This window comes from Grampus griseus (genome assembly GCF_964374135.1).
Source record: "Grampus griseus genome assembly, chromosome: 9".
Classification (NCBI taxonomy): Eukaryota; Metazoa; Chordata; class Mammalia; order Artiodactyla; family Delphinidae; genus Grampus; species Grampus griseus.
In genome coordinates, this window is record NC_139003.1 from 104,878,702 (window position 1) to 104,904,976 (window position 26,275).

The 26,275-nt window shown below is 50.6% G+C and overlaps 1 protein-coding gene across 1 annotated transcript; it reads right to left on the reverse strand.

The window, feature by feature from the left end:
• Positions 1-274: 274 nt before the first annotated feature.
• UPP1 (uridine phosphorylase 1) lies at positions 275-25,313 on the reverse strand. Its single transcript, XM_082662339.1, has 8 exons — positions 25,205-25,313; positions 16,689-16,752; positions 7,283-7,397; positions 5,510-5,668; positions 4,386-4,500; positions 1,570-1,779; positions 1,186-1,332; positions 275-417 (listed from the first exon to the last, which is right to left on the reverse strand). Exons 2-8 carry the CDS (start codon positions 16,730-16,732, stop codon positions 278-280), a joined length of 930 nt encoding a protein of 309 aa, XP_082518465.1. The 5' UTR covers positions 16,733-16,752; positions 25,205-25,313; the 3' UTR covers positions 275-277.
• Positions 25,314-26,275: the final 962 nt, after the last annotated feature.

Genomic DNA, 26,275 nt, shown 5'->3' on the forward strand with positions numbered 1-26,275 from the left:
ATTTACAAGTCTGAAAAACCTCCCTAAAAATATGTCAAATACTCAGAGGAGCATTCTTAAAGAAAACCCAAATCAGGCTAACGTGGTGGAAATTCTCCCATGAAGCTTTCAAAAAACAAAAACTCCTGCGTAGTTAATGCAGGATTCTTTGCCTCTGAAACACAATCGGTTCCCCAGACTCTTTTACAAAGGATGCAGGAAGTCATACAGAAGGAGATTGTGGCAATGATTTTATTTGCTGCAAACACCAACGCTCATGTCTGGAGATCTGGGGACCTCAGGCTGCCGCGAGACACTTCTTGATGAAGTGGCCCACCAGCCGCTGGGGCCGCTGCTGGTACTCGGCCAGCACCTCATGGGGGCTGCTGATCTGGTCACCTTCCAGGCGGTTGAGGAGCGTGACGCACACCACGGCCGCTGCAAAGAGCAAACCCCAGGTCAGTGCAAAGAGCGGGATTCTAGCTTAGCTCACAGAGACCAGTGTCCAGGCCTCAAGGGAAGGGGCCGACAGTGGCTTCTGATAGACGGAGAACACGAAAAAGCTCAGGGGGCCACACTATCCTGTTCTGTCCTTATCCTTGCCTGCCTTTGTTCCCAGAGATCCCCAAGCAAACCCCAGGACCAGCTCGGGGGGCCCTGCACTGCCTTGAAAGGCAAGGTGACGTGAAAGCTGTGAGGCAGGTATTCCGGAAGGCAGAGCTGGACCTCGAAGGGTGAGGCCAGGAGCTGCGGTGGATTAGCCCCAATTCAGAAATCCAGAGATCTTTGAAGGCCAGAGTCATTGCAGAGTCAGCCGCGAAGCCTGCCCAGACCCGAAGGGGGGACTTTCTCATCTTTCTGGCCTCTCGGTGGCACGTGAATCCCTGCAGAGACACTGAGGACCCTGCCTTGGACCACGTGACAATCCAAGGAGGTCCCAGCGCAGGGGTCCAGAAACACGCCTTGGGGGCAGGGCGGGTGCAAGGCCAAGGCTGGCGATGGGCGGGCCTGGGAGGAAACATGCCTTGGGGGCAGGGCGGGTGCAAGGCCAAGGCTGGCGATGGGCGGGGCCTGGGAGGAAACATGTCTTGGGGGCAGGGCGGGTGCAAGGCCAAGGCTGGCGATGGGCGGGGCCCGGGAGGACGGGGGTGGGGGGTGGGGGGGTGGGGTGGGGCAGTTGGGGGAGCTGCGGCCTAGGGATCCAACCTCGGAGGCCGCAGGCGTTGCACATGGCGGCGAATACGGACGACTCCATCTCGATGTTGCGGATGCCGGCCTCGTAGGCCGCCCGCAGGTACTCCTGCTTGTCCTTCTCCGTGTAGGAGCAGAGTGCCCCGTCCAGGCGGCCTTGCCCTGGGAACGTGGAGAGCCGATGCTGGCCCGGGAGCGCCCACCTCCCATTCCACCGCCCCCCACCCCCGGGCACTCAGTAAGCGCCTACTGCATGCCCTCCCCGCCCCCAGACAGAAATGCTTTCCAGCCCGACGGGCCCCGCCTGTCCTCGACCCACTGGCCCGCGAGGTAACCGGTGCTGAGACGCAGGCCCACAGCGGTGCGGACCCCCGGGCGGGAGACCAGCGCACTCCTCACCTTCATAGAAGTCCAGGGTACACATGGTGTTGCCCACGACCGTGGGGAACTCGCCCAGGTCCGCGGAGCACCGCACCAGCTCCTGCACCAGCCAATCGTCCAGGTGCGTGTTCCGGACCACGCGCTTCCCAAGGACAATTTGCTCGAACTCCTGCTTGAAGCAGCCGTCCACCGCCTGCCGGGTGATGACCACGGAGCCGGGCTCCAGACCTGCAGGAAGAAGCGGGTGTCCCGGCTGCAAGGGGCGGTTAGGGAGGGGAGGGCCCCGTCCACGCACTGTAACACTGAAGGGTCAGTCATGCCCTAAAAAGAAATAGGTAAGTATCTCTTTTCAGCACCAGATTTTTTTTTTTCCTGAAGGTAAAGTAATGAATGTGTAGACGCTGCAGAAAATACAGAAAAGTGCAAAGAAGAAAGTGAAATTGATGGGCGGCCCATCCCCACAGAGCAGCGTCTTTCCGTCGCTGCTGGAACTGTCTGGGGCTCCCTTTACCAGTATGTGTTCAGCTGGTCCCTGTTTTGTACCTTATTATTTCAGGTTCTGAGTAAGGAACACTGGGGCACCCCAAACCTGGCTCCTGCGGTCACCAGCTCTTGACACCCTGGCTTCCCTCCAGGACTGACCCACCGGAGGTCCTGCTTCCTGTGCCTCCCTGGGCGTTTCCAAGATTGTACAGACGTTACTCTGCTCCTTGCTCTTTGGTTTTTTAATAACTTTGCATGGGATTTGACCAGGAGCCTTTCCTACTACTACACTACTACTTACTTTAATGTGATATTGGTTTTCCTAAACATTTAGGGAGGAGGAAGGAGCCAGGAGATCTGTCCCAGAGCCCCACGTTAGCCGCTCTCATGAAACATTAAAAAACGTGGCCATGGGCTTCCCTGGTGGCACAGTGGTTAAGAATCCGCCTGCCAGTGCAGGGGACACGGGTTCGAGCCCTGGTCCGGGAAGATCCCACGTGCCGTGGAGCAACTAAGCCCGTGCACCACAACTACTGAGCCTGCGCTCTAGAGCCCACGAGCCACAACTACTGAAGCCCACGAGCCACAGCTACCGAGCCTGTGTACCTAGAGCCTGTGCTCCACAACAAGAGAAGCCACCACAATGAGAAGCCTGTGCACCCCAAGGAAGAGTAGCCCCCGCTCGCCATAACTAGAGAAAACCTGCACGCAGCAACAAAGACCCAACATAGCCAAAAATAAATAAAATTTAAAAAATAAATAAAGTATAAATTGTGTCTCTACTTTAGTTTAAAAAACAAAAAACGTGGCCAATTGCCAAGCTCTGGCTCTGCTTGCCCCCTGCATGTGCATCTGGACTTTCTCTCCCTCGCTGCTTTGTCCCTGTTCTGGTCAACGTAGGCTCTCCTCAGGTGTCTCCCCACACCGAGTGTGGACCTGGAAAGAAGCTCAGCTGGCGGCTTTCATGAACTCACGGGGCCTAGAATTTTCAAGCCACTCCAGACCTCAAATTGGAGGGCGCAGGACCCCTCCCAGTGTCAGCTGCTCTTCCTCACACAGGCCCTGCCCTTTCCCCGGATACCTGTTGGCCGTTTCAGAATTCTCACATCTGACAGAAACGCTGGAGTCACCCAGTTCTCCCTCCCGAGTGGCGGCCCATGCCAGCCACCCACTGTTCCTATTTTGGGATTTGTGGGGACACCATGTCACACTGTTGTCGGGGGTTTGGGGTCTGGCTCTCTAGTTGATCTCTCCATTTTTATGGGGCAATTTTGGGAGATTCAAAATCCACCCTACTCCCTCCAGAATTCTCTCTCTGATTATTGATTTTAAAATCCCTCCAAAGCAAGAACTCAGGAAGGATTTGCTGGAGCTCCTCGCCCACACTGATGCGATGTGCACAGCCACGAGTCCGTTGGGTCGATGGTATCACAGACTAAGTGTGCACAGCCTGGGAGCTCGTGGTCATTGGGGTGTTTTCCCGAGAACAGCTCCTTTCAACTTTGAATTACAATCTGCAAACACGGATGTTAACCATCAATCTGTCTATATAGTGAAAAGAAAAATGAGATAACCTATTGAGAAGATTTAGGACCTACAGCGATCCTCTATCACAGCGAGAAAACCTAAATTTTCGAATTACCATAAATGCAGGGGAGGTCAGGTCTAGGCAGTCAGAAACAAATGCACAGAGGCCAGGCTGATGACCGTAGACCTCCTTCCAGCAGCTCCCAGCTCCTCAGCGGGAGCGAGAATTACTAGCACCCAGTTTTCCGCAGAAAAACCGGCCCAGAGGTGGGACATCAGAGTAAAACAAGTTTGCCTCAAAGACTTTGGCTGAAAACTCAACATGATGTTTAGCGTTTTACTTTCTCCTTGCATCCTCTTCTTTCTTTGTTGCCTTTGCGATGTTAAAAAAATTATGTTGCGAACGGGAGGGCTTTTACGCAACTTAAGGACACATCTTAATTTTGTATTGCATCTGTCTCTTCCCCCTTTGATTTTCCTGTAGGTTTTCTCATAAGGTGCTTCACATCTTTGCAGGAATAAAGAGGAGGAGTGAGCAAAGTGAAGGAGAAAGGCAGAGAAAAGAGGGATTAGCAAGAATTAAAAGAGAATCAAGCAAACAAGAAGGCACACGTTGTATAACTCCAAAAGGACGGGTTTTCGAGTGCACGTGGCCTGGTGCCTTTCTCTGCCTATTTCTGGGGTATGAGTTGGGAGAAGTAGCTGGACCAGAAAAAAATAACAAAATGCCTGCTGCTGCTGAGCTCTCCTTGGGCACGGCTCAGGGAGGAGCTCTGGGTCCCCACGCTGCCCACCCGGGTCCCAGTGGCACTCTGCACACTAACCTATCCCGCCAGAGGTGCCGATGCGGATGAGGGTGACGTCGGAGCACCGGGCGTGGTACAGCAGCTTGATGAGCTCGTGCAGCATGATGGCGATGGAGGGGATGCCCATCCCGTGCTAGAACCAGGGAGAAATGCCAGCGTCACGCTCTGGTAGCACCTCTGTGTGTTCTGTGCTGCATTGCTAACTGGTGGTAAAGAAGATGAACTTCCTAACGTACATGTAAAAACCGAACACTTGGGGAAGTGTAAAGGTTTGCACAAAGCTGTCGAATGGATGACCCCTTTGATCCACACCACCCGTGGAACAGATGGCAGCTGAGGACCAGGAGGCTGCTGTTGCTAGGTAACAGACATCCCCTGGCGTGGGAAGCCCCGCACACGTTTTCCCTTTTCTCCACACGCTCTGCCGCAGCCAAACTCGGTAACTGGCTGGTGGCTCCACCGCCGCGGTTCTGCCTGTGCCGTTTCCTCCACCTCCGCATCCCCAAAACCGCCCTTCTTCAGAGGCCCTCCCGGTGCCACGTCTGCCAGGAGCTGCCCCTGAGGCCAAGCCCTCTTTGGAGAACGTGTTCGTCCTGCAGTCTTACTTGTGGGAAGTGCTTCCATGGATTATGTCTTACTCTTGGGTGTGCTGCGGGTGGTTAGTACCACCAGACGTCTCAGCTGCCCAGAGGGCTGGGCCCCTGTCCCAGCCTCAGGGGCAGCCTTACTGTAAGGCAGCACTTCCTCTAAAAATGTTCTCCTCTGCAAAGGGAACCAAAACTGGAAAACGAGAACACCAGAGGTTTCTGTGTTCACCCATTGCTGAATCGCATGTGTGTGAAGTAACACAGGCGGATGGCGTGGGGACCACTTGGTGCCCGGCTCTCTTCGTGGCCCTGGTCCAGGCAGAGCACCATCTTCCCGGGTCTCCAACCTGGGTGCTCACTGTGTGCGCACAGCTGGGTGGGTGTGCGCGTGTGTTTGTACGTGTGTATCTGTCTCTCCTGGAGACGGGCTCCACTACCTCTGCAGCCCAGCCCCAGGCTCTCCTCGACTCCTGTTTCCTCTGTCAGGCTGTGTGCAGGGCGGGGATGGGGCCTGCAGAGCCAAGGGCTGAGCCCACCACGAGGGCAGGTACTCACGCTGACCGACAGCACCGGGCCCACTTTAAACATGGCGTAGCGGTCGGTGCCCTCACAGATGTCGGGATACTCTGCACCTGGGTGGTCAAGGCCCAGCTCCACGGCCATGTACTTGATGAAGGCTTTCATCCGGGAAGGGCTTCCCCCAACACACACAAACTGCAGACAGAGAACAGAGCCCCAATCAGCACAGGCACTGCACCCCGTCTGTACAGCAGGGGTCCTCAAAGTGCCCCCCGCCAGCGGCAGCAGCATCTCCTGGAACTTGCTAGAAATGCAGGTCCCTTCCCTGGCCCCCCCGCATCTGGGGAGCCAGTAATGTGTTCACTAAGGAGCCCCCTGCTGATTCTGACACTCCCTTGAGTTTAAGAAGCACTCGTTCATGGACTCACAGCTCAGTGCAAGAGGCCCCAACAGTGCAGAGCAATCAGCTCTACACAAGCCAGGACAACCACACCCTCGCCCTCTCCAGCAGGAAAGCTCAGGCTCCACGCCCGCCCAGGCTCCGCGCATCATGTGCACAGCAGCCCACTGCACTGGAGAGCCGGCGTTTGAAATAAGATGCTGCGGGCCCCTCAGTGTGCAACCAGGGCCCCACAGCCCATCTGTAACACGGGCTTCTAACTGCTGTTTCACTGGCTGGCAGAGGCCCAAATGGCCAACCTGTGGAAAGAGCCGGGGGCCAGTGGGGGCTCGGGGAGTCGCAGCTGTGCGGTGAGCAGGTGGCTCTCAGAGGAGTAGAACCTTCATCTGCAAAGTGTCGTACGTGAAAGCGTCAAAAGAAAAACAGGTGAATAAGCCAGTCTTAAGGACTTGGTGATCAAATAGTTATTAGCCTCTTAACATAAAAAGGAAAACTTCTGTAGCCTAGAAAAAATTACAGGTTAAACTTAAGGAGAGAATGAAAACGGAATGAATTAAGAACACACGGAAAGGAGGGGAAGGGATAAATTGACAGATTGGGATTGACATATAGACACTACTGTATATAAAACAGATACCTACTAAGGACCTACTGTATAGCACGTGGAACTCTACTCCATACTCCATAATGACCTATATGGGAAAAGAGTCTAAAACAGAGTGGATATGTGTATATGTATAACTCATTCGCTTTGCTGTACACCTGAAATTAATACAACATTGTAAATCGACTAGACTCCAATAAAAATTTAAAAACAAAAAGACAACAACACGTGGAAAGTCATCCCTCGGTTTGAAACGAACAGCACAAAAGATCTGGGTGGCTGACAGGATGTAACCTGGTTATGACTTTACGATCGCATGAGGCAGCCCTGGACCTAGGGTCACTGGCTTGTTTCAGTTTTGAATTCTAAACGTTAGCCCACTTTTCCACACGGGGATTAGACACTTTAAAAGTCCTCTGCGAGGATAAGTCAGGACCAAACTAGCTAAACAAATGGGTGTGCATCTTAAATGAGAGACAGCAGACACATGCGACTGCCCCTCCTGGGTATCCCTTGCTCCCCTAGAAAAGGAGTAGTGTCTGCTCCTTTCTAGTCTCTCAGTGAAGCATTAGGAAATTTATTTTACATTGTTTCAATTATAGGAACCAATACGTCTTTGTGATAGTTTTCTTTCACTCAATAGTTCATATTCTTGAAAGGTAACAATTTGCAAAAATCCGATCAACATATAACTTCAAGAGCCTGTCCTCTGTCACCTCCGCCCTGTGTGGCGCAGTCTACCTGTGTCACCTGAAAGGGGGGTAATCTTGGGGCAAATGCCCAGAATCAAAACCCCTGCTTTTACCTTCACGTCTCCAAACATAGTCGGGAAGTCGTGCGTGCTGGTGCTAAGGCTGAAATGGTAGAGGACATCTTCTTTCATTGCAGCCACGTGGGGATTGCAAAGCTGTACAAAGTCGCTGTCCCAAAACAGGAAAGGAGGCAGTTTAGAGAACCAGCGTCCAGGGGCCGGCAGGACCACAGCGACACCCTGTGCCAGCGAGGCGCATGGGCCACAGCGGGCAGGCCGATCCCAGCCTGCAGAGCTTCCCACACTCTCTCCGTTCCTCCCTCTCTCCTTCCCCTCACCCGCTCTTCACACCCAGGGCTTCTTTGGAGGATGATCAGGAAGAACGCAGAAGAACACCAAAAAAGCACAAAGATCATGGGAATTCCCTGGCGGTCCAGTGATTAGGATTCCACGTTCTCACTGCCAAGGGCACGGGTTCAATCCCTGGTCAGGGAACTAAGATCCCCGAAGTCGAAAGGCTCCACAAAAAGAAAAAAAAAAAAAAAAGATCAAAACGCCAAATCATCCCATATAAAGCATGTAGCCAGTTGCTACCCAACCCAGGTTCATTCAACATATAAACTTGGCTTCAATTTAAAAATAGGGCTTCCCTGGTGGCACAGTGGTTGAGAGTCCGCCTGCCGATGCAGGGGACGCGGGTTCGTGCCCCGGTCCGGGAAGATCCCACATGCCACGGAGCAGCTGGGCCCGTGAGTCATGGCCACTGAGCCTGCGTGTCTGGAGCCTGTGCTCCACAACGGGAGAGGCCACAGCAGTGAGAGGCCCGCGTACCGCAAAAAAATAAATAAATAAATAAATGGATAAAAATAATACATTTATCACAGAAAATATGGATGGATGAGAAGAAGAAAAATAGCCTCTAATTCTCCCACCCAGAGATAGCCTTTCCAATCTGAGGCCTTGCTTTTTCGTTTTGTTTCACTAGCCAGCACTTTGCTGGTACAATGTCCAAAGGGAGTAATGAGACAAGACATCTTTTCATTTTGGTTTTTCTCGGTGCGGCTGCTAGAAACTTTGTGTGGCTCACATTATATTTCTCTTGGACAGCACGCTGCTGGCCTGCAATAGGGGTTAGCAAACATTTCCCATAAAAGGCCAGATGGTAAATATTTTTTCCTTGCAGTTCATAGGGGCTCTGTTGCCACTTCTCAGCCCTGCTGTTCGCCCATGAAAGTGACCACAGACAACACGCAAATGAGTGTGGATGTGTTCCAACACAACTTTATTTATAAACACGATGCCCGGGTCTAGATTGCATCTCCAGCCTTAGACACGCCTCCTTCCACAGCTGTGCCTTCCTGACTCCACTCACAGGTGTGCTGCCAGATGCCAGTGGCACAGAGGGAGGCAGCCATGGGTCCCCAGCAATCAAGACTTGCTGTTTCTTCCTTCAGAGTCACACTTTCCGCCCCGAACCCACGGATCACATTTCCTTCTCAGTCTAACTCTGTGAGAAAAAAAGCATACAGGAAGAGAAGTTCTCAGCAGCCTGTGATTTGTAAACACCTATTCTCTCTGGATCCATCGGTCAGCAACCGTAGATGCCCAGGCTCCAGGCCGAGGGCACCTGCTTCTCTCTCTCCTGCATCTCCTCGCTTCCTACTTTCGTGCTTCTCACATTTCCCTCCGATTTCCCTAGAATGGCATCTAAGTTAACTCACAGGCAAACAGTCTCAAAAGGCTGATGTAGAAAAGATGCGAACAAAATACTGAAGAGAGACAGATCTTTTTCTAAAGGGGAGGGTGCTGGTGGACTGGCCAACACGCTGAGCTCATCACTAAACTGGCAGCAGGACCGCTAGCAGACTGTGCTATTGGCACCGGGGCAGGGATGCGAGAGTCTCCCTCAGGAGGGGCAAGCAACCTGCCCAAGCCAGAGTGTGCACTGGACCCCGACCGGTCCTGACCAGGCTTACTCTCCTGGGGCAGGGAGGTCTCTTTTCAAGGGACCAAATCCAGTTCTCCAGACCAAGCTGAAATTCTGAAGTCATAACACAGCCAGAGCATCTGAAGCTCCTTTAAAGACAAATATTTTACTGTAATTATGGTTCTTGTTCTCCTTCAGGATGTTATGAACAAAGAGTACAAATAGAAGGGCTAACGGCCAAGCATTGGAACTGACGAAACAGAATGAGATAAAACAACTTTGTGTCATATTTCAAAATAGAAAACGTTTCCTTCCTCTTTCATTCCAGGAAGAGGAGAAGGAAATATGGCGTAACTGTGAAGACCAACAAGGATTTTAAAATATGTAAATTGGACACGTAACAGTGAATAGAACAAGTATTTTTGTTACTGCGGTATAGATAACTTACAGTATTGTATTAGTTTTAGGTCTATAACATAGTGATTCAATTTTTTATAGATTAAACTCCACTTTTTAAAGGATTTTAAAATAACAAGTCACAGACATATTACTTGGAAAACTATTTTTCTAGTCTACACATGATGTCAAGTGACTTTACCTTGCTTTATTCTGTCACTTTATTCATTTAACAAATATTCATTGAGCACCTACTCTGTAAAAGAAATGGGTGAGATGCAAAATGAATGAAACTCGGCTTCTGATTCCAGGAGTTTATCAGCAGGGAAGGGACAACACGACTGACCATTAGACAAACTGGCCCAGACATCTTGCGCCGCACGCTCAAGGGACTGGCAGAGAACAAGGAAGGGGCTCTGGGGCAGGGAGGAGGGGGACCCTCAGCTGAATCTCACACAAGCACGCATCAGGCCCTGTGCCAGGCCGAAGGGATGCAGAGAGCAGCAGGGTGGAAGACATTCAACTGCGGTGGAAACCATGCCATTAGTGGTGGTGCGTATAAGTCATTCGACACCACAACTGCCACAGAGGCTAGGTTCTACCAGTCCCCGTCATAAAGGCTCAGGGTCACACCTTTAATAAGAGGCTGTGCTCATGAGCTGGACTTCAGGGCTCCTCACAGGACACGCTGGCCTCTGGAGGGTGGACCATACAAGCTGGTATTGACCATAAAACGTCGGAGGGAGGGGAAGATAATGACTAACCAACAGGAAGGGGTCGCTGCTCAGTGGAGTCACATCCAGGGCACCTGACGCCAGGCCTCCCTTCTCCAGCCTTCGTTTCAACCACCCGCTCAGCCAGCCTCCAGGATCCTCAACCCGGGAAGGGGGGTGGGGCAGGGAGGGGCGGGGGGGAGGGGCTCGGAAAGTGGGGACAGGGCGTGTTTGCTTGTCAATGATTGAAAGCACCAGGGAGGGACTTCCCTGGTGGTGCAGTGGTTAAGAATCCACTTGCCAATGCAGGGGACATGGGTTCGAGCCCTGGTCGGGGAAGATCCCACATGCCGCGGAGCAACTAAGCCCGTGAGCCACAACTACTGAGCCTGCACGCTAGAGCCCACGAGCCACAACTACTGAAGCTTGCGCACCTAGAGGCCGTGCTCAGCAACAAGAGGAGTCACCGCAGTGAGAAGCCCGCGCACCACTACGAAGAGTAGCCCCCGCTCGCCGCAACTAGAAAAAGCATGCGCGCAGCAACAAAGACTCAACACAGCCAAAAATAAATTTATTAAAAAAAAAAAAGAAGAAGCACCAGCGATCCTACTAGTGCAATTAAAAATTCTCTCTGCAAGTACTATTCTCAGGGCAGCTCCAAAACTTGAAAATGGACCTCAGAACCCATGGGGAAGGAAAGGGGGGGACAGGTGTCCGTGTGAAATTAGGTGACCCACACGTGCAAGTATCCAGAGCAGTTCCTGAGGGACCTCCCAGAAGAGAACCAAGGAGCCCTAAGCTGGGTTCCCAGAGGGCAGCATACGGCCCTGGACATCATCAAGGCAAGAGGCCACCAGAACCAGGAGAGGCCACTGCCCAGGATGGGGTCTCCCAGGGAACCCCAGCAGAGGTGGGTGGGGAGGAAACTGGGAAAAGTAGTGGATTTCAAGTCCATGTAGGAATTGGGATTAAGACATCAAATTCTTGCTTCTCCAGTGATGAAAAAAATTTGTATTTTAGGGCAATATGAGAACATTTTAAATATAAAATTGTTCTCTGCCTGTTTCCGCCACACCCCCCCCCCACACACACACTTTACTGTAGATTGTGCATCTGCATTAACCAGACCTCCTTGGGAGACGACCTTCCTTCTTCATCCTGTGAGGGGCCATGACGACCCATGACCCACTACTCACTTTGTACCTATAGATCTAGATTGTGTTCACTGTCAGCAACACATCATTTGACATACAACCCTTTGTCTCAAAAAGTTGGAACTGAGGGCCATAGTTAAAGAATTTCTTAAAGCCAGGGAGGATCCTCAAATTTTTTGTGAACGGATTACCAAGATGGGAGGGCACTGGTCTGTGGTCTGACTAAACTGACCAGAGCTGATACTCAGAGCTTGACAGGAATTTTTTTTTGGGGGGGTGGGGGGTTTCTCCCCTAAGCTAAGTGAGGGGAAGTCAAACATTCCAACATACACGAATGGGCATGTCAGTCCTTTGATACACTGAGAAGGTCACCCAATTCTTTGAGGAATGAAAAACAGCTGCCCTTGTTTTACAAATCTAGTCTTTACAGGACCTGAGGTGTGCCTTCAGAAACATCTCAAAGCTTACCAATCCTTTCACCACTCCAAAATCCTCCCCTATTTATCTTCAGAGGCTTGTAGGCATTGAAGAAGAAAAAAAAAACTCCTGGCCTTAAGGGAACAAAGTCCTCCTAGGAGGAACTTGCCTTTCTCCCTCTATGCCTTTGAGATGCAAATATTCTACCTGATCACCTCCAGAATGATTTGCAATCTTTTTAAAATGCAGATTTCAGGAAAGCAACTCTTATCCAGAGAAGAAAACAAAAGGGAGATAGGTAATTTGGAACTTGACTTGTCAAGGACACGCAAATCTTAAGTGTCTTCTTCATAAATATTAGTAAAAAGGGTTTGGCCCTCTAGACAGGCAACCCTGTTGCATCTGCCAGAAACCCAATCTGAATCCAACTTCTTTTGTAACTGAAGGGATTTCTATTATTGTTCCTGACTCAGGGCTGAAATTGCGGAACTTTGGGAACCATGGGGTCTCTGTCTGTGTGTCTGTATGTGTCTAACTGTATTGTCGATGTGTAGTATTGCCAAAATTAATTTGTATAAGAGCTCTATTTAATTGGCTTAAAGGAAGTTAGCTGCTACTTATATACATACCTAGAAATATAAAAGAAACTATCTCGAATGAATTTCAGAATCCTGTGAGCTAGGATTAATTTTAATTTCATTAAAATTAATTTTAATGAAAGCAAATGGTTTAATTAATACAGACATGTCTTTACAGTCACCAACATTAAGTATAATACTCTTACTGTACCCAGGTTCACTAGAAATCACATAAGATCTTATTATTCCTGTTACAAAATTTGTCAGCAAGAGAAATGACTTGGTATGCTAAACTTTTAAGTGAATTAAATGGAAATGATGAGAGTTTTGGTGTAAACTCTAAAGGAATAATTATGTTTTAGGAATGTCTGCTTAAAAATAGTCTCTCCAGATTTAGATAACTTGAAACTTTAGAGTTTTGTTAGATTAAGTTAAAGGATGGGAATTCAATGACTATCCAGAATTTAATTCCAAATAAGATACTGAAACATTAATTACTGAACATAAGCTTCCTTTTACAGAGAAATTAAAGATATTTAGGACTATTAATAAAAATATATTTGGTGCCACACTAAGACATTTTCTGTTAGAAAAAAAAACCATGTGTTTTCTAGAAATGGTAAATAGTATGTATACGTTTGCTAATGTGTGGGATGATAATGTTTGGGATGCTAATGTAAAAGACAGTTCATAATTGCCTATTTGTTAGTTTCTGCTGGATACTAGGTTTTAAGGTTAAGAATTATAATATATATGTAACTAAAGCCACTAAAATAATAAGGGAAACATTTCAGTATGCAAGGAAGGTCAGAGACGTGTTTTCAGCCAAAGAAGGTATGAGGAATGGAAATCATTTTGTTCAACGGAAAGAAATTAATTCTGTCCTAGAGCTGTTTTTTTCTGCATAATCAATAAATAAGGGACAAAAGACAGAACATTATGGAAGGTGTGTGGAAAAGGGAACACTGAGAAAAGAGTTCTGTGTGTGGTGAGGCTAGGATTGCATTGAATTGAATTAAATACATTTGTTATTAAGAGTAGCTGATGCAAGACTGGAGTCTGGTTTTCTCTCTCTGTTAAGAGAATAAAGTTTTCTTGGAACATTGAGTTGCTTTTGGTAATGGATTATGTAAGTTTCTTTGCCTTTTTTTTTTTTTTTTTTTTTTTTTTTTGCGGTACACGGGCCTCTCACTGTTGTGGTCTCTCCAGTTGCGGAGCACTGGCTCTGGACGCACAGGCTCAGCGGCCATGGCTCACGGGCCCAGCCGCTCCGCGGCATGTGGGATCTTCCCGGACCGGGGCACGTACCCGCGTCCCCAGCATCGGCAGGTGGACTCTCAACCACTGCGCCACCAGGGAAGCCCTCTTTGCCTTTTAAGTGAGCCTTTTGAGTGAGCTGTGTTTGCTTGTGAAATATTTTATTGTCACTTTGGTTAAGTTAATTAAGTATTGTTCCTCAGTGACCTATATCCTATTTGACCAAGTGTTTTAAACCTTTTTTGATATTTTGACAAACTCCCAAATATCAAATTCTCCCTGAAGTTCTTTTGACCTCTAGCTAACTTTGGGGTTCTTCAGAGAGGACCCCTGAAGCACCTCAGAGAGAGGAATATTAAACTAATTAGGCTTATTTGGTATGTTAAATTACATGGGAAGCATTGTCAAATGAGTGGTGATAAACCTTCCTAGGTTATATTGTATGGGTAAATATTATTAATATACATATTCTAGAAATTATATGGAGCTCCTAAGAATCTGGTATGTCCTGGTAAATGTTTATAGTCATAATTCTAGTTCTTGTCTTAAAATGTTGTATGACAAAGCAATAACCAAGTTTCTTTGACAATTGCATTGTAATCAGATCTTTAACCTCGCTTTTTTAAGTCTTTTGTCATTTATAGACTGCTTCATCTTCAAAAAGATTCATAGAAAGGACTTTTTGGGAATTCCCTGGTGGTCCAGTGGTTAGGACTAGGTGCTTTCACTGTGGGGATCTGGGTTCAATCCCTGGTTGGTGGTTTTGTTTTCCGGGTTTGGTTTTGTTGTCTTTTTTTGCCACGCTGTGCAGCTTGTAGGATCTTAGTTCCCCAATCAGGGACTGAACCCATGCCCCCTGCAGTGAAAGCACAGAGTCCTAACCACTGGACCACCAGGGAATTAATTCCCTGGTTGGTGGTTTTTGAATCTGTTTTCCAGATATAAGGAAACTCTTCCCCTCAAGCTAATTATGACTTACAGCAATTTGGGTAAATTACTCCCTTGTAAGTGGAATTGAGACATTTATCTTTTCTTTCTACCTGATCTCTCCAGAAATTGGGAACTCCTGGGTTCCCAGTAGCTTTATCAGGTAATAAAATTAATTACCTGATAATTGTTAACTGAGGTCTGTATTTACTGCCTCAGACTCACTTCTCAGATAATTCCTTGTTGCTATGTTACATTACTGTAGAGTTTGTTTCTGAAACTTATCTCAGTCATCTATCTTCAGATGAAGATCACATGTGCCATGACCTGCAACCAGGGGATTATGCATACGGGAAAAGATATCAGATAAAGGACTCTTTACAGCCACCTTGGAAGGGACCATATCAGGCCTTCTTAGACTTCCACTAAGACCAACACTATCAGCACCATTCAAGCTAACATTATCACCAATATCACTAAGTGAGACCAGACTACCTGGCCAATTTAATGACACCTGTTCTGAACTTGGCCATAAATACTCCTTTTCACTAGATGTTAAATATTGGGTATCTCTTAACAGGACTCAGTAGACCTACAGAAAAGTTTATGGCCTTGGCTTTCCCTGGGTTGGTTAGGAAGATGTAGTTGCTTTCCCTTGGGCTTAAGTTCACCTGCAGGTATCCTTGAAAACAACCCCTGCCAATCTGCCTTTAATATGAGGATTCTGGGTTTCTATCAGTTTTCCAGTGGTATGACCATTTGGCCAAGATATTTGTTAGCTCGTCTTATGACATATGAAGGATCAAATTTCTGTTCTGAATGATCATCTTCCAAATTTAGTAAAAATACTAGGAAAATGCTTTGGTTTAGGAGGATCTTCGCTTAAACCCTTACTAATGACATTAATTTTACTGTCAATTTTGATCGCATCTATTGCTCACTATAAATTAATGAACAAGCACAAGGTACATGCAAGGTTAAATTGGCATAACTTCTACTGGACAACTTGGAACTGACAGTCCTTGCCAGACATCTTACTAATATAACCCCTTAAAAGGAAAGAAAGGAGCAGGCTATTAGGTCTGGACATCAAGGGACATGATGAACCCAGGGCAGGTAAGCAACCACCCTGGCATCAAAGGAACAAATATTTGATCACCTAAGGCTTTCTATCAAAAGATTAATGATCAGAAGGGGGAAATTGATGAAAAAGTTCATATTTTAAAATTTTAAATGAGAAAAATTTAAACATAACATTTCCTTTGTCCATTTGGATCTCCTCTCTTCCCTTTAGTGGGGGTTGTACATCTGTACTAGCCAGACCTCCTTAGGAGACAGCATTCCTTTTTAATCTCATCAAGGGTCACAACTCCTTAAGAGATAACCTTCCTTCTTAATCTTGTGAGGGGCCATGATGACCCATGCCCACTACTCTGTACATGTAGATCTGGATTGTGTAAACTGTCAGTAACGCATCATTTGGTATTATTACCCTTTGTCTCAAAAACTTATATAACCGTGCTTTGACCTCTTATGGGTGAAGCAATGCTCAGAGCTTTCTGAAAAACTGTCTCCTGGGTTATAATCCTCAGATTGGCTCAAATAAAATTTTCCATTTCTTCCTTAGATCAACTACTGAGTAATTTTGTTTCATCAACACCAGCAATGCACAAATATACATAAAAGAGTGGCCATGTGAATCACATAGTGGAATAATGAAAAACTGCAAAGAAATAAGGAAAGTATTGAAAGGTCAGAACCAAGAGAGAGCTGGGAAAGAAGCAGGGACTGTGACTCAGAAGAGTGTCCAGATGTAAAGAAACCCCACTGGACACAGGTCTGGGCACCCCAAGCAAGTGCCCAGACGTCCTTGGGAAACAAACATCCCAAGGCTACGAGCAGCGGCCCTGGCACCCGGTGCCAGGGGTCTTCAGCCAGCTCAGCTGTATGCCCACTGAGTGGTCAGTCCTCCAGGCTTCAGGCTCTGACATGAGAACCAAGGTGTCCACGTGTGTCAGCTCTTAGAGCACTGTGTGGCTCAAAGTCATCACAGTGAGCCCGAGCCCAGCAGCATGCAGGTCAGAGCCTTACTTGTGATTTCCAGGTTTCTCTGTTTCAGCCCCTGGCGAGGCCATCCCTCAGCTGAGGCAGGACCCTAGGAGAAAACAGCACAGAGTCTGTTAGAAGTAATAGTCAACACTTGAGGAGCTTATATGAGCGCACTTCGATTGGAGTCAGTGGTTGACAAGGGAGCAGGAGAGCGGCAGACGGAGAGAAGGTGGAAGCAAAGCAAGGACGTGACTGACGGCTGCAGCATGAGGCCCAGGGGCCTGTGTGAGTGGTTGTTCATAGCATTTTGATTTTGTAGCCTGGAGGCATTTACAGCTTAGATTTCAGTGTGCTGACACAGGCTGCCTCGGCATTAGAGACACCTCAGTCCAATGGGCTCCTCGTGGATCCCCCCAATAGGAACCAAGGTCACTTGGACCGTCAGCAAGGCCACACTAACCTGTGGAAGGTCAGTGCCATCAAGAGGAACTCAACAAATTTACATCACATACACGTACATATATAAGACCTGGAGGGTTGCTAATTTCAGAGAGGAGCTGGCGGAAATGTGCCCAAAGCGAGCCTGGGTTGGCGTCTCCTACTCTGGTAGAAAACCCTTCTTCACTTCCTGGTCCCTCAGACAAGACTGCCTTGACCCAACAGACCACACCTGGGTGCCTCACGCTTCTAGAATTTTAACTCTCCTCCAGCAGGCCTCAAGGACAGCTCAGGGGGCAGAGAGGGGCCCGGCAAAGGCACCAGCTCTTGAGGGCCTGCCATGAAGGGAAGGGAAAGACCTGGGGCAGGTAGGGATCAACACCTGCCCTGGTCCCACTCCAGAACCAGAGGAAGGGAAAACCATGAGACACAACCACAGTTCTTACTGGGGCTCAGCCACCAGAGCACCGACCCGACACCAGTGCCCGCAGAGCTGAGCCCGAGCACCTGCTGGGTGAACTCGGTGAGTGGTCTACGGTGGAGCTAGCTCCCCCATCCCCAGGTCAGGTTCTCAACCTGCTACCTCACCAGCCACTTACCAGAGAACCAGCCTCACAAAGCTAAAACTCAAAGCCCTCTTTTTGGAAAAAAGCGTTGATGGCCGCTGTTACACTTAGATACTGACCATTTTTGGCAAATTCTGAAAACCAAAGCATATTGTCATAGTTGGGTCTGGAGCACAGATTTTCCTGCAGTGCTGCCTTGTCTCTCTTCGCCTAGCCTTCATGCTCCCTTAGCATTTACAGGACACTTCTGAGGAAATGTCAGCCTGTGAGTCAACTGCAAATTGACTGAACCCAAGGAGGGGGGTTATGGGAACCTCCTCTCTATAGCCAGTGGGTCAGAAGCACAGGTGATAACCTGGACTTGTGATGGGGGGCAGTGGGAGGGGGAAGGCGAGCAGTCTTATGGGACTGAGCCCTTAGCCTTTGGGGTCTGACACTGTCCCCAGGTAGACAGTGTCAGAATTGAGTTGGATTGTAGGACTCCCTGGTGGAGGGGCTGGTGTGGAGAATTGCTTGACAGTGTGGGGAAAACCAAGTAGAATTGTACTTGGTGATCAGAATCTTAGGTCATAATTTGCCTTTACAGCATCCATCAGACAGACTGATGCAGACAGCCCAGCTTCTGAAGAAGTCTGGCTTCCAGGAAATGCAGCCCTTGGCACCTCCACCCTGCAGTCAGCAGCCGCTATCCCTCTGGGATCCACCTCACTGTCTGCAGTAAGTGCAGACGTGCCTTCCGGCGAAGCCAGCCCCCAGCCCTCATTATCGGCTCTCCCTTGTCCACTGAGAGATGAAGTAGGGCTTGGGGTCCCCTCCTCCTGCAATCCGTCCCCTCCTAGCTGCTGGCTCTTCCTCTGTGGGTAGGGGGTGGGGAGCTCAGAAAGAGGAAGAGCTAGAGGCGCCTTCCCACGGGGCAGCGGCTGAATCAGAGGTGCACAGTGCACCCCAGAAGGTCCCCAACCCCTATTTTCCAGGAAAGGAATCTCAGCCACAGAGAAGACCTCCTGTCTGGCCTTGCAGAGAAAGTGTTGCTCTCTAGGCCGGGTGGCTTCTCCTGCCCCTGAGCCAGAGAACCGCTTTCCCTGCCTCGGCCTTGCCCTCTGCTGCCCCAGACCTGGGCTCCTTCCTGAGTCTGCTCGGGGTCTGCTTCCCCTTGTACTCTCAGTGCCAGGTGATTGCTCCCCTCCAGGCTGCGACCCCGCCCACCCCCCACCCCCAAAGTCACTCCTCCTTGGGCCTGAGCCTCATCCTGGGGGCAGCAAGGCTTTACTGAACCAACTCTGTGCAGAGAAAATCACAGACTTTTGCAATGTTCTAATTGGAAATTTCCCCACTAAGTATCTTAAGACACTTATAGGTGGAGTGAGCACACAGGCAGGTTGGCCTGGGAGTCCCGGTATAGTCACCAGAGCCACATTTCATTCTCAGAAGGACCTGGGTGTGGAGGATCAATGATATGGCCACGCCCCCACCCCACCCCCTACCCCGCCCACTGAAAAAGGTCAAAGGTGGGGAGGCGGTGAACCTCTCAATTTACTTCCCCTGAGACCAGTTAGAACAGGACGGGGAGCCCAGGAGCCACTCTACTCTCACTGGCAGGCTGGTTGCTCACCCAGACTCCCCCTTCTTCCAGAGGCCACTAGCGAGGGGAGCGGGCCCCGTTGCTGTGAAAGGAGACCCTGGTGATGATTAAGAAGGGAGTGATAACCACGCAGGGGCACAGGGCAATGGTGGAATCTCAGAAGAAATTTTCAAGTTAAAAAAAAAAGTGCATAAACTTGTAGGCAAACGAATGGCACCAGTCATTCCTGTAAACAGGGAATGTTACCTCCATCAGCCACTGCAGCAGCCCTCATGGTGCACCCCGAGGGGACTCAGGATGGAGAAAAGAAGGACACTGGCCCTAGGTAGTGAAGATGCACATCAAAGGAATGATTTCCATGAGCCCAGACTCTTGCATCTTCCCATACACAGAATAGCACTGAAATCCTTGAGATGCCTGCTTTTCTGATTAGTAGTAATCTTTTAATTACATGTTTGTTTGTTTTTCAGCAAAACTCCCTCTTTATCCTGGCTCCCCCCTTACCTCTTCGGAGCAGTCCCTCAGAGCTCTCTGAGAGGCTGTGTGCTGGGCTAGTCCTCAGGGAGGCCGCCGCATAAAACATACTTCCCAAATGTTAGGTTGTGCTTTTTTTTTTCAGTCAGCAAGCTGCATTATTTTTTCCAACCGTCAAAGGAATCAGGAAACAGGCCCAGGGGATGCTGCAGTCCCTTTACCAACAAGGCCCAAGTTTGGTCCACTGGGGTTTAACACGGAGAGGAGGAGTCCCCCAGGGTCCACTGCAGTCTGTTCAACTCCGGGTCACAACTTAAGGCATAGACAAACACTCGTGGGGGGATGCCCCACCGTCTACTCTGCACGCAGAGGCCCAGGGCGGGCACTGTCCAGCACTGCCCTTGTGCAGTGTAACTAGGAGAGGCCATTCATAGGTGAGCTCATTCAGAGAATTTAGGGAATGTTTCTGACAACCGCTTTTTCAATTGTTTTACTGAATTAATGTTATCATGCACCTGGACCTGTTTCCTCCAACAGATAATATGTATATGCATTTCCTAAGGACACACGCTTGACATCATACAGCAGACTTCTAGCCTGGGCATCATCCCAGGACGAAACCTGTGGAGCATACACTTCGTTTCCTCCGTGGCGGAGAAAATACAGCTTGCCAAACCCCATCACTGAATTAGCGTCGCAGCGCTGTCCAACCAGGAAAGACTCAAGGTGGTTGGTCTGTCTGCCCCGCCTCAGCCCCTGTGGCTGTGGATGGAGCTGCAACACCAGGGGGGATTCGGGCACTTGCCTGGTACTTTTAGTTCACCTTTTTAGTAACTTAATGCCTTTCTAATTAAGTATTATCTGTAAGAGAGCAGAAAGTGCTAAGCATTGCACACATTAGTCATCCAATGTGTCAGATCCCCAACAGGTAGCTGTCCTGGTTCCTCAAGGTGTACCTATTCAGGTTAGAACCCGCACCCGCTGGGGTGTGTGTGATCTGAAGGGAGATGAGAAAGACCCAGGGCTCTGAGAAGCCGGAGTCCACTGCCGCAAACACGAGTGACCATGAGCTCCAATGCAGGTCGGCTGACGGAGAGCCAGGGAAAGGTGCAAACAGTGCCCGGAGGTCTATCTAGTTCAGCGTGAGGAATGGGTTGTTTCTTAGTGGTCCCCGACTAGGAATAGCCAGGAAAAGATGTGGCAGAGAGAGGACAGGACTAACGGTATTTACAACAAGGAGACATGAAACCCCATGAGATATGTGGAGGGTGCAGAAGAAACAGCTCAGCCAGCTCAGCATGGGGAGACGGGATTCGGGCGCTGGTTAGGGGCCAGGTGCCCAGACAGCCGCGTGTCACCACCGACAACGTGACACCGTCCTGGGGGTGACCGGGGGACTCGGAAAACCTGGAAGCAGGGAATGACAGTCAGAGGTTTGTATATTGGATCCACACAAAGGGCTCCAGAATAAGCCGCTGTCACATAACAACTATTCGGAGCTGAAGACTTTGAGTTCCCGAAAGCCCGTACCTGCCTGAACCTAGAGACTTCCAAACATGTCACCACCCCTCCTAGGAAAAAACTCTTTTCTCTGAAAAAAACCCAAATAGATATTGTCCTATCTTAGATCTCATCTGTTTTTCTAAGGGGCCATTTGTCTCTCAGAAGTCCTCTGTGTTTCTCTAAATGCCCTTTTGGCCCCACCCCCTTCTGTCATTTTCTCTCCCAGAAGTGCCTCTCTGCCTCTCCCCACCCCTTTTTTTTTTTTTTTTTTTGCGGTTCGCAGGCTTCTCACTGCTGCGGCCTCTCCCGTTGCGGAGCACAGGCTCTGGACGCGCAGGCTCAGCGGCCATGGCTCCCGGGACCAGCCGCTCCGCGGCATGTGGGATCTTCCCCGATCGGGGCACGAACCCGCATCCCCCCGCATCGGCAGGCGGACTCTCAACCACTGCGCTACCAGGGAAGCCCTCCCCACCCCGTCTTTTAAGATGGTATATAAGCCCCAAATTCCAACTACCTCCTGAAATCACATTTTTCTCTGAACTCTCCCATACACATGTAAATAAAAATCTGTCTTTTCTCTTGCTCATCTGTCTTTTGTCTTTTTAACCTGCAGTCCCCCAAGAACTGAATCTAAGAGGATAGAAGCTTTTCCTCCCTGCAGTTGGATTTGAAGGGCACACAGCGTGAGCAGAGATGCAATCAGAACAGGAAAGTGTGGCACCTTCCACATCCAGGAGGCGAATCCAAAGGGCTGGAAGGTGGTATCAGGGTGAGGCTGCCAGGGATCCTGTGTCGAGTGGGAGGACAGGGAAAGAAGGCCACAGTGTGATGTTCCAAGCAAGGGGTGAGGTTGGACGTTTCGTCAGAGGCACTGGGTTCCTGCACAAGGTGCCTGCAGCCGTCACCCGAGGCAGAAATGCCGGGGGATACGGGGCCTCCGGTAGGAACTAGGCGCCTGGGGCCGAGTCCAGTACTAGAGAAGCATGGACTTTCCACTCTGTCGTTCAGGGGGCAGCAGGGTCCCAGGTGAGCCCTAGTCCAGAGACAGGGCTTCCAGGAGAGCTGACGGCTTTCCCACAGCCCGGCCGACCAGCGGCGTGAGACCCCCCGACCTGGAGCCTGTCTCAGAAAGCATGCCTTCTAACAAACACTGTCCCAAGGGCCGCGGGTGTCCTAAAGGTGTCTCCTCTCACTTTCCAGGACCCCATGTTCTCTAAACAGGAGGGTTTCACTAGATTCCGGCCGGGAGGTGCCACCTCCCAGAGAACTCTGATCCTGGCTCTGGGGTCTCAGGCTCCTCGACTGCTAGGGGACCCGATGGGCCCACTGCCTGGGGCGCTGAGCCAATAAACACACCAGGTACTTCTGATTAAAGCAGGAGCCTTTACTGCTGGTAACAAGGAAGGAGACAGGGAGCTAGCCGTCCAAGCACCGTCTCCCCAGCTGCGGGATGGGGATGCTTTAAGCCAAAGGCACGTGCGTACTCATGAAAGGGCACACGTGACCTTCCGTGTAGACGGGAGTTCTGGACGCCCTTGCCCAGCGGACAGCATGCCCCAACACACAGTGCATGTGCAAACATGGCGGCAATCCCACCCTTGGGGCAGATATTTTAGCATTAAAAAGAGGTAAAGGTCACTCTAGATTGACAAAATCCAGGCACCTGATTGTGGGTCCCAAAGGTCAGCATCACCACCCCTTAGGCACCAGTTAATCTGGTGGTTGGGCGCTTAAAGGGGTTTGGATCCTGCAAAACAGCTCAAGAATGTGCTTCAGGCCAATCTTTCCCTTTGAAACAAAACGGGGAGTCTTTATGACTGATTCTTGCCTTTGCTATGGTGACTTCTCTTGCCTGAGAACAGTTGGTTGTTCCTGAACTATTTGTTCCTTTTTAAATCATTAATTACTGAGAACTACCCTTTGTTTCCACCTGAGACACGGGAGGCCATCGCTCACCTTCCTCCCAACCACCATTGAAGGGAACACAGTGCGAACCGAAATTCGCACTCTAGCTCTTAATGTGGGCCTGTCAGCGCACGTTACAATTTCTCTGTTGCCTGTTCTACTTCCATGAGACACGACATTATCTGGTTTGACCCCACCCCTTCCTTACTTAAGACTGTCTCAGCAACACTAACTTTGCAAAATCAAAACACCCTTCAGTTGGTTTTGGTTTTCTTGTTTTGTTGTTGTTCTGTTTTATTTTAGTTTTAACCCACTAAACCAAATTCAGACAGGTGGGTTACTTTGGCATATAGCTAAGTGTGTAAACGTTTATAACTTTTTTTTTTTTTTTTTTTTTGCGGTACGCGGGCTTCTCACCATTGGGGCCCCTCCTGCCGCGGAACACAGGCTCCAGACGCGCAGGCTCCAGACGCGCAGGCTCCAGACGCGCAGGCTCCAGACGCGCAGGCTCAGCGGCCACGGCCCACGGGCCCAGCCACTCCGCTGCATGTGGGATCCTCCAGGACCAGGGCACGAACCCGTGTCCCCTGCATCGGCAGGCGGACTCCCAACCACTGTGCCACCAGGGAAGCCCATAACATTTTTTTTTTAATGAACGTATTTCAAAAGCGAATGTGTGTGTGTATATGGGAGGAAGTGAAAGAAATGTTCAGGGTTTACCTTTAAGAAGTGGGAAAAGCTGGAAGTTTCACTTTCTGTTATATGTTAGTTTTGGTTCTTTTTTAACAATGAGTTTGTATTAATTTTTTGATTAACGAAAAAGTCCACTTGGACAAAAGCCAATGGAAAGAAAAACTACTTTGTCTGTTTCAACTAAAGTGTTACTTCAGTGCCCACCAGGGCTGAAAGTCCTAGAAAAGACTATAATTCATGCCCGATAAACCTGGCTGAATTAAGGAGTCTAGTAGAGAGATAACTAGAAGGTCAGTTTGGCCTCTGAAAAGGGAAAAAAGTCATGGAAGACTGGCTGAGAAGTGGGAGAGTGGAGCCCAGTGCTGAGAGCCTGGCAGAGTGAAAGCAGACAGGATGGGAGGGGTTGGCAGGGTGGGAAACCCAGATGGAGACAATCTTTCTATTCAGGGAAATCGCAAGTCTTTTAAAAGCCAAGGTCACAGCCAACGAATAGAACCGAAGGTCTCTTTGACCCGGAAAACAGAATAAGTGGGGAAAGATGGGCCAAAGTGAGGCCAGGCTAGTCAGGGCAAGGTGGCGGAGAGGCAGACGGAAGGACGGAAAACAGCCGAGGGGAGTGCAGAGCGCAGGGTCGCCACGCCTGGAGCCGGCCTCGAAGGCCTTCCAGGAAATGGTCCTGTTCTAACCTGGATTTCAGACGGGGTTTCTCTGCAATTCACCATGGGCGGGGAGCCGCCCAGGGCACGGCTGACCTCTGGCGGGGAGGGCCAAAGACCGCCAGTCCTGGAGGAAGGGCGGTGGGGGCAGGGAGACTTCGGGCCGGTGACCTTGAGTCCCCGGGTCACGCCCCGACCCCGGAGCCGGCGAGGCTGCCCCAGGTGCCAGTCTTAAGAACAGCCTGCTGCATACAAGAGCTGCAGATGGACCCGCTCCCCGCTGCAAATCGGATTTGTGTCAGATACTCTGTGACTGAAGTTTCTCTTTTGACCTGCCGGACACCTCGACGCCAGTATTTTACGCTATGACACTTTGTCGTCTGTTGGCTCAAGGCGCACACCTGAGTCCATTTGAACTCTGCAAGTACGGTAACACTCATTCTCCAAAACGTAATTTCCCCTCTCCCCCGACAAGAAGGGGACGTTCCAAATGCTCCCGATTCCCTTCCCGCTCAATTTGGACTGAGGAAGACCTGCCCAGCTCCGCCACGCGCGAATCGCCTCCGCCAGGTGGACCAGCATCCGGACGGCGCCCTCCGCGCAATCCTCCCCACCCGCCCTCCCGGCACACCCTCCCCACATATCCTCCCCGCGCGCCCTCCACGCACATTCTGCCCGCACCCCCTCCACGCACAGCCTCCCCGCAGATGGCCCCGCGTCCGCGAGCCCGAGTCGCCTCACCGGCAGGTCGATGATTCCTGAAAACAGGACGCTGGCCGCAGACACTTCCCGTGCAGGGACCGCCACGGGTTGCGCCCGACGCCTGCCGAGAGCTACCGGCGAGCGAGTGGAGTAGGGCTGCCCGGGGGTCCCCGCCCGCCCGCCAGCCCCTCCTCCTCTCCCGGGGCCCCTCCCCTCCCGGCGCCCCCGCCCCACCCCCGCCTGGTTTCTTGTTCCGCAGCGGGCGGCGGCGGATGACCAGCAGGTTACTAATTGAAACCAGTTGCCTCGCCCACGACACCTCCCTGCGGCTTCCTCCCCGCCTGACAGCAGAGACGTGGGGGACAGAGGTGACTACCCGAGGTCACCGCTCATGCTAGAGCCCGGGTGTCCGCGGGGCCCACCCCGAGCGCGAGCCGGAGGGCCGGGGGAAAGTGGCAGAGAGGATGAAGATGGGGAGCCCTGGGCCCCGGGGTAGGAGTGGGGCCGGGCAGGCCAGGCGCGCTGCGCTGGGTTTCCCTTTGGGACCATCCTGGTCCTGGGAGCACCCGGCACCCGGGAAGGCCCGGGAGGAAATGACTCATTCATTCAGAACCACCAGCTGAGGCGGCGGAACTGCCTCCGGGTCTCCTGCCAGAGCTGCCTGTCCCGTCACGTACCCGGACAGGGGTGGGGGGAGTAGGTGCGGGGAGCCCTGTTCTCTGGGACGGTGGATGGCACTGGCCTGCTACCCCTGGGGGATGAAGGTCTCCTTTTCCTTCCTTTCCAACAGGCTGCACAGGAGCCAGAAAACCAAATACCAAAGACTTACCTATTTGTTAAGTTACACCTGGTAAATGTGACACCTGGAAACAAGTTGTGTCCAGCCTTCTCTAAGCCACACGGGTGAACCCAGCCCAGCCCCGGCCAGCTCCAGCGCGGATCCCTCAGCTAGCAAAGCCAAGGACACCCCGCCGTCACCTCCCCAGGCCAGCCCAACCCACCAGAGAACTCCAAAGGTTTCTGCAGAACTGGTTGCCCTGCACCAAGTGGTGACACCAACTCAGTCGGGCTCACCCAAACCCGAGTGATTCCAAGCTCGGATTCTCCCAA